The 8,048-nt window shown below is 49.6% G+C and overlaps 1 protein-coding gene across 2 annotated transcripts; it reads right to left on the bottom strand.

Annotated features, from left to right (window-relative positions):
* Window positions 1-484: 484 nt before the first annotated feature.
* Window positions 485-6,549, bottom strand: UCN3 (urocortin 3). Of its 2 annotated transcripts, XM_007656975.3 has the most exons (3): window positions 6,459-6,549; window positions 4,288-4,353; window positions 485-1,455 (listed from the first exon to the last, which is right to left on the bottom strand). In XM_007656975.3, the coding sequence occupies exon 3, from the start codon at window positions 1,442-1,444 to the stop codon at window positions 932-934; it is 513 nt and encodes a 170-aa protein (XP_007655165.1). In that variant the 5' UTR covers window positions 1,445-1,455; window positions 4,288-4,353; window positions 6,459-6,549; the 3' UTR covers window positions 485-931. The 2 variants fall into 2 exon arrangements, with proteins under 2 accessions (XP_007655165.1, XP_039769939.1); XM_039914005.1 differs by lacking the exon at window positions 6,459-6,549 and having other exon boundaries at window positions 4,288-4,506.
* Between the last annotated feature and the right edge of the window lie 1,499 nt (window positions 6,550-8,048).

Below are 8,048 nucleotides of genomic sequence, written 5' to 3' on the forward strand. Positions count from 1 at the left end.
GTTGGAAGGTCCATACGTGGGTGTGGGACAGGTAGTTAATGTGCCTTGTGTCTGATAGAAAGCTCTGTTAGTCACATACAACACTTGAGAGGGAAAAGTTGCGGGCTATATTTAGGGAAAAATGGGCAGAGTTGGCCACGAGTTCAGGCACTGCCAGCAGGTGTCCTGTGGGCATTGGAAATCCTACCTCCAAGGGAAGACTACCCCTTCAGGCCTCAGTGCTCTCCTGGTTGGGCTTTTGGACCAGTTTCTATGGGTGGAGAGACCACTGGGAAGAGCTTTGGCTCTCTGGGGAGCAAACATTGCCATATCAGCAGAGCCTCTCTCAGCCATTCGTCTCCTCAACCCCAACCGAGTTTCCGGGCCCCAGTATGTTTTCTGAGAGCGAGCAGGAGGTTGGACCTGCCGTCACCCAGACCCATCAGCCTGCTCTGGTCCAGGCACCGAGTGGATTCCTGTGGAAAGAAGAGGAATGGAAACCATGTGGGAGCTCATGGTGTCACTGGCTTTAATTAGGGAGGGAGGAGGGAAGGAGGCAACATTGTCTTCCTGCTCATTCAGGGAGTGGGATGGTGCCAGGAGGGGGTGTGGATGCACCCGCCTCCTCTTAAGAAGAGACAGCTGAGCTAGCCCAGAGAAGAGGAATGTGAGAGCTTTGTTTGGGGAACAGGGAGAGAAAAAGGAAACTGAGCAGAGGATAAGGGAGGCATAATACCAAGCGCATTTAAGGATCAAAAAGTACAGCACTTCTCTAAATATATTCAGGGAGGGCAATCCAGGGGTCAGGGGAAGAAGTGGGGCAGCAAAAACAGCACATATCTCCGGGCTGGACGCAACCCAGCAGGCACGTGGAATTTCTCCCTTCCTTACCCCACCCCCTGCCAGCAATTCCTTCCTCCTCGGGGTTATCCCAGATCTCGCCGAAGCAGCTCTACTTCCGCCTTCCAATCTGGGCCATCAATTGCGCATTGGCATTAGCCTTGTCTTGCAAGCTTTGTTCCTTGGCCATGGTGAAGAGGACCTGCATGATACTGGTGGGGATGTCCAGGCTCAGGGTGACCTTGGTATTCCGGGTGGCCTTGGTCTTGCTCGGGTGCCGCTTGAACTTCCACAGGGCCTGGGAGAGGAGCTTGGAATGGGGTCCTGTGCCCCTTCCAGCTCCATCCCTCCCACTCCCAGGCAGAGTCCTTTTCTCCTTGTCTTCACCGTCCTCCTCCTCCTCTCCCTCCTCCCTCTCCCAGGACCGGCCCTCACCCGGCAGGTAGCCGAAGCTCCGCTTGACCAGCAGGGCCCCGTCCTCCAACTGTCCCTTCTTGGCGGCAGACAGAGCCGTGTCGATGTAGCTGAAGATGGAGTTGGCCCTGTAGAGCTTGTGGGGTCGACCCTCCTGAGGGGCTCCTAGCAGCAGCAGCAGCAGGAGCAGGAAACCAGCGGATGGCACCATTTTGCCCTGAGCTTTTGGAGGAGAGGAGCGGGACGGGGAAAGAGAGAGAATGTAGGAGGAAAAGAAGAACCAAACAGGATGTTTTAGCTTTAACGTTCTTCCTAAATTCATTTCACAACACCTCACAAATAACCACTCTCCAACTTGCTCGGGACCACTGGCAGTTTATGCCAGGAGAGTCATAAAGAGTTATGGATTCATTCATTTTACTCGCTTTCTACCTCAGTGCCTAGACAGTGCTGGGCACATAGTAAGTCCTTAACAAGTACCATAATTATCAATTGTAATAATTATTTTTATTTCATATGCCTCCTAGAAAGAAGGAAGGCAGGCAGGAGGAACTTCGTGATGATCTTATGGGACTGCCTTATAGACGCTAAGACCACCTGCCCTGTCATTACTGAGTCAGGCCAGCCCCATGTTCTGTCTGTGGTCTAATGAAAAGAGCATGGACCTGGGAGTCAGAGGACCTGGGTTCTAATCCCAGCTCTACCAATTGCCTGCTTTGTGACCTTAGGCAAGTCACTTAACTCCTCTGTGCCATTTCTTCCAACTCTCATTATATTATACTTTCCCAAAGAGTACAGTGCTCTGCAAACAGTAAACACTCAATAGATACCATTGATTGATTGACAGAGTTTAATCAATCAATTTACTGAGCACTTACTGTGCACAGAGCACTGTACTAAGCATTTGGGGGAGTACAATACTACAAGGATGAAAGACACACGCCCTGCTCATAAGAAGACTGCTGTCTAGAGAGCATACCTTTCCCCAAATTTTAGCTTGATTTCCTTCTTTCCATCTCATAACTTCCTGGCATTTTCTTGTCAAAGTTTACAGGATGACCTTGCTACTTTCTGCAGACACATATCAGTGTGCATTGAATCTAAAAGTTTATTTTTTGCCCCTTCTTCGGTCTCTTCCCTAGAAAAGCAGGCTTGGTTAGGTTTAGGTTGCTGTTTGTTTAATTTGATCCCGGGGGCCTTGGAGTAAATGCAAAAACATCAAGTTAGACACCATCCTCTGTCCCACGTGGGTTCCACAGTAAATTAACCGTTACCTTCCTCCGTGCTTAGAACAGGTCTTGACACATAGTAAGTACTTAACAAATACCATCAAAAGGGATGTGTGTATCAGAGGGGGAGCAGGGATCTTCTCCCCATTTTGAGAATAAGCAGAGACAGGCTAAGCAGCTTACTCAAGGTCACACAGCAAGCCATCTCCCAAGGTTGCTCTGGTTCCATTAGATTTCTTGGTTTACTGTCTTCCTTGCTCCACCCTGTCTGAAATGGCTCTATCCAGTTTAGGGAGTCGGGTGTGATGAAAAAATGGATTGAAAAAGCTCTCTTCCTCCGGTGTCAGCAGGTTGCCTGAGTGACAGCCACCTATGGGTTGATTTTTTGCTGCTGGCCCTGTGGCTTTGGCTTCAAGTGAGACAGGGTTTGGTTAATGTTGCCTCTGCTGCCTGACCATTCTCAGAGCAAATCGAGCTGCCTCTAACAGCTCTTGTGCTCAGGTATTATTTGTGATCTGGGAGTCAAGCATTGGCACCAGCTATCTTCATTTCTAGAAAACCCACATGATATGCTGGAAAGGCATTTTCCCTTCTTAATTACGATGCTCTGTGAAATAACTGACTCTCTGGGAATTGCACAGGGCCACTGCTAGCCGAACTGGGCCGGGACACTTAGCTAAAAATGTGTCTTGGGGGATTTCTATTGTTCTGGCTGTCGATGGAGGGGGTGGGGTGCGAAAACATCCACCAAGAGAAATGAAACAGGTCCGTCGGTGTCAGCGGAAACCCAGTCCTCGAACGGATCCTGTCCCTGCGATGGCTTTGGCCCCTGATGAAAGAATGCTGCAAAGATTTCCCATTTTTCCCTTGGTCCCCTGCCTGGAGGAAAGGACTTCTTAATCTCATTCTAAGGCTGTATAGATGGAAGAGGGATCTGGAATGAAAAAAAACCCAGCAAAATCCAAAGGAATTGCAAAAATTAAAAATATTCAAGGTTCAGTTTTTAAAAAGATAAGCAGAATCGATGGGTTTCAGAGGGCAGCTGGTGGGAACTGCAGGAGGAAGGGGGAGACAGAGAGGTACTGCAGGGAATGTGGCTGCCCCGTGAGGGCTAAGTGGACAGGCAGTGAGCCTGTTTGCTCTCTAGAGAAATGGCTCTGGAATCCCAGGGCATCGGGTCCATCTAGTCGGAGATCTAAGAGCAAACAGGCTCCTAGAGCAAACTCTGCCGCTTTCCTGCCTTCCGACATTCCCCTGAATCCCCTGCCACACTCACTCACATACACACACACACACACACACACACAATGAGGGGAATTCCCTGAACTTACTCCTTAGTCCCTGAATTTGCAAATAAGCTCCAACGTCCAGCTGGATGGTCCAGGCACAATGGGCTTTGCTAAAACAAATTGTTTCCTCAGGCTGCAACCCCAAAAGCATCTTCTCCCCAGTCACATCTCTCCTCCTAGAGTATAAAACTCTGCCTGCCCAAACTGTCGCAACCTCCACTAAACGCAGAAATCTCAAGAAGACCGGGATCAGGTTTCTCTATGACAACTTTCTAGAGTCCTTCCTGCCCTCGCTTACCCCTGCCTATACTTTGAGTTTTGAAAGAACGGTCTTCTTTTTCGACAGTGGTTTAGAAAAAAATAATCCGGTGAACAAACAAATACTCACACACATATGCATAGGCATACACACATAGATACACACGTACCAGAGAAATCAGCAGAAATTCTCAAATTTCTCAAAATTCCTGGGACCCTGAGTCTAAGCTCAGAGCAAAATCAGCCCTCTTGAAATGAATCTCAAGCAAAGCACTTACCAGCAAGTTGACTGCACTCTGGAGTTGAACTGCTCAGTGCGACGGACGGCACTTTCAGGATAAGAACTAATAGATCAGGAGCATGGACCCGAATTTATGTTGTCGTCATCTTCTTTCCCCCACCCCTGCATTATTATTAAGTGGGACTGCAATAGTTTCTCTCTATGGAAACTGATTGGCTCCCCTGTGTATATATGAAAGTGGCGGATCACAGGGCTGGATCATAATTCCAGACGTGGTGTCTTCATTTGGATGTGATCTCATTAAAGTGAAATCAGAAAGAGCCATTGTCCACGTCAAGGGGATGATACGTCTCTCCTCTCCCCGCCTCTTTCATTCTTCCTCCTTCTACCTCTTTGCCTACTCAGTCCCCAGCCTCATTCAGAAAACCTCGGTTGGGGTTCCGGGGGTCCTCACAGGGAGTCATAATTTCACAGGATGTGCCCCAGGTAGGAACACCCCTCCAGCTCTGCCCACAGCCCTTTGGCTCACTCCCTGATTCTGAAGAGCTGGACACGCTGCTAGTGTGGAGCTGGGACCTTGTCTGAGAAGGTCCTCTAGACTGTAAGCTTGTTATTGGTTGTGTGCAGAGAACACTGTACTCTCCCAAGCACTCAGTACAGAGCTCTGCACACAGTAAGCACTCAATAAATACCGTGGATTGATCGATTGAAAGCATTACAGGGGAAAGCCCAAACTTCACCCGAAGACTTGCAGGGTTTGAGCTCCAGAGTTGGGACGTCAGCTGATAGGAGAAAGTCCAGGGAGGCGGGCAGCTCTGTGGAATAATAGAATCCTGGAATCTCACAGCTGGAAGGGGCCAACAGAGATGCCCCTGCCTGCCTCAGAACCCCCGCGCCCCTCAGAGCTAACTCCCAGCCCAACATCCGAGAGCCTCATCCCAGGCAGCACCTGAGATCAGCTCAGCCTCCAGCTACAGGGGGTGTCATTTTCCTGAGCAGCAGTCCATACTGACTCCACTCTCTTGGTTGGCTATGTCAGGCCACTGTCACTGCCGGATCTGGCCTTGGGAAAGCCCCTCATTTGACCCCAGTGAAACATTTGCAGAGACTTCTGAATCCAGATCCCTCCTGGGCAGGTCTTTCTCCAGGGCAACGAGTAGCCACTGAGCCCGGCACGCTAAGTGCAGGTGTGGGAGGGTCAAGCTTTCTGCCTGGTGACCGCCGCCTGGAAACCCAGCTAATTACAAGGAATTGACTTCCTGGGCCGGAGGGGACTGATTGTTGTGTCAATAAGTGTCTTGCGTTGTCAACTGTATTGAGACCGCTGATTGTCTGTCCAATGGAGTGGAGCTAAATAGAGGAAGTACAGCTGGGACTCACCCCCTAGCATCATGTCACCCTAAGTCTTAACTTCCAGAAGGGTGAACTTAATAAGGGAGCCAGAGTGGCTCTGGGGCTCAGTCGTGGGTTGGATGCTTACAGATGCATTTTCGAGCCCTGCTTGGAGATGAAAGTGGGAGGGAAAAAGTAGCAGAAGCCTCTGGGTCTCCTCTGTTTTACCCCCTGTAAAATGGGCTTACCAGTCAGTCAGTCCAACGATCGTATGTATTGAGCATTTATTGTGTGCAGGGCATTATATTAAACGCTTGGGAGAGTACACTGTATCAATATAACAGTCACATTCTCTCCCCACTGTGAGTTTGCATTCTAGAGGGGGAGACGGACATTAATATGAATAAATAAAATAACAGACGTGTACATAAGTGCTTTGGGGCTGGGAAGGGGGATGAAAAAAGGGAGTAAGTCAGAATGATGCAAAAGGGAGTGGAAGAAAAGGAAAAGAGGGCATAGTCAGGGCAGGCCTCTTGGAGGAGATGTGGTTTTCAAGTTGGGGAGAGTAATTGTCTGTAGGATATGAAGAGAGAGCGCATTTCAGGCCAGAGGCAGGATAAGGGCGAGAGGTCGGCGGTGAGACAGACGAGATCAAGGTAAATTGAGAAGGTTAGCATTAGAGGAGTAAAGTGTGTAGATTGGATTGTAATAGGAGAGTAGCAGCAGCCCCACAGGGCTCCAGTGTGGTCAGACCCACAGGGAACTCTTAAATGGGGGAACACACCCGTCCCTCACAACTCCATGATTTCCCACTCAGAGAACTAAGCATAAATTGACTCCCCTCAATGCCCCACCTCAATGAGTGCCCACTCATACCCAGCTTGACCCCGGCCAGTCAGTCTTGTGGGTGAAATGGTCCCCTCCGGAGGCAGGAAATTGGATTCCCGGCTGGCAGCTCCGTGGCTTGCAGAGTGAATCCACCCCCTCTGCCAGCAAGGCAACTTGAAGTGTCCAGATGTTTCTGCGAGCCTCAAGGGATCCAGCTGTGGGGGCGGCAGGAGGAGAGGGAGCAGCAAGGATAGGACACTGTGTTCAGTTGTTCTTAATGAGGAAGGCTTAATGTTCTTTCACTAAGGGCTTACTGGATGGACAAGAAGGGAGAAAGGGGGAAAGTGGTGTTTTAAGAACGTAAATTTGTGGCCACTGATAAAGATTCCGTGACAAGGGCAAAACCAACTCTCCTGTTGGAACTGATCCATGCTGGGTTTTCAGTTCTCGTGCTTATTTGGGGCCCCCCACTTTGCATTAGATTGGGGTGGACCAATCACTCTTCTCCCAGAATCCTCTTTCCCTTCCAGTCTGGTGGGGAACGTAGCTCCCTGCAGGCTGCCTGGCTTTCTGACTGGGACACCTCCGACTGACATGGGGAACGATGTTCGGACAGAAGTGAAATGGGAACCGATCGGCCGGGAGAGATTTTTTATTTCTGTGCTGGTTTTCAAGGGACCACCTGGAGGCCCTGAAGCTCTGAAAAAGAGGTTGGGGATCTGGGCCCCAATTCTTGCTCTGCCCCTTAGTTGAAACCCTCAGATAAGCCAGTCCTGTGCTCTGGGTCTCACTTCTTCCCGTGTATATGCCAGGGAAAGTGACCTCCATCTCAAACAGTCCCCTCCCCTGGCCTGAGACATAGTGCAGGGGTGTGGGGTGAAGGCTAGGGGGTCCTTGCAGAACTGTGCTATGTCATTCAAAAACTGGAATGTCGCTGTCACATGTACCCCCTGTGCCTTACTTTCTGTTTGGAAGCTCCCAGAGGCATAGGGAGAGTCTCTGCTCCCCAGCCTATTGAGCTGTATTGGAAAGACACTGAAGGAGATTTAGGGAGCAGCAGCTAAACTGGCCGCAGAACCATGGCCTCCTCTCCACCAGAAGCCCCCCCAAAACTGGGCACTAAGGAGCTTATAATCTAATGTGAGAGGCAGACATGAAAGTATTTCCAACAGGATAAGCAAGATAAATAACTGAACATTCAGTTGAATAAAAGCATGTACCTAAATGCTGAGGATCTCCACATTTGTTTGCACTCCTCACCAGCTCGAGGTATTGGGTCTTCTCAGAGCACACTGGAATATTTGTCAGAGGAGGAGCAATATCAATAAGCCCTGCTCTTCGATTAAGTTTAACCGATATCAGAAAATCTGTCCTTTGGCCAGAATTTTGTTGGTCTGTTCTTTTGGCTCTGCTCCAATCTAACCTTGAATAAACGTTGTGCGAATTCATGGCTAACAGCATTAGCAGTTATCATATCATATCATATCGTAATCTAACTGCAAGGATTACCAGAAACTCCTGCCTATGCATCAGGAGATTCTGGCCAAACAACATCCAGGCAGAAAGGCTGGGTAAATGGTTGGTCAGAGGAATGCAGGGGGCTGGACCAGGGATGGGACAGAGAGAGTAATGGGGTGC

The sequence above is a fragment of the Ornithorhynchus anatinus genome, chromosome 13, assembly GCF_004115215.2.
Source record: "Ornithorhynchus anatinus isolate Pmale09 chromosome 13, mOrnAna1.pri.v4, whole genome shotgun sequence".
In the NCBI taxonomy this organism is placed as follows: Eukaryota; Metazoa; Chordata; class Mammalia; order Monotremata; family Ornithorhynchidae; genus Ornithorhynchus; species Ornithorhynchus anatinus.

Excerpts from the sequence above, each read along its gene's own strand:
- UCN3 (XM_007656975.3), bottom strand. The coding sequence starts at position 1,444 with ATGGTGCCATCCGCTGGTTTCCTGCTCCTGCTGCTGCTGCTGCTAGGA.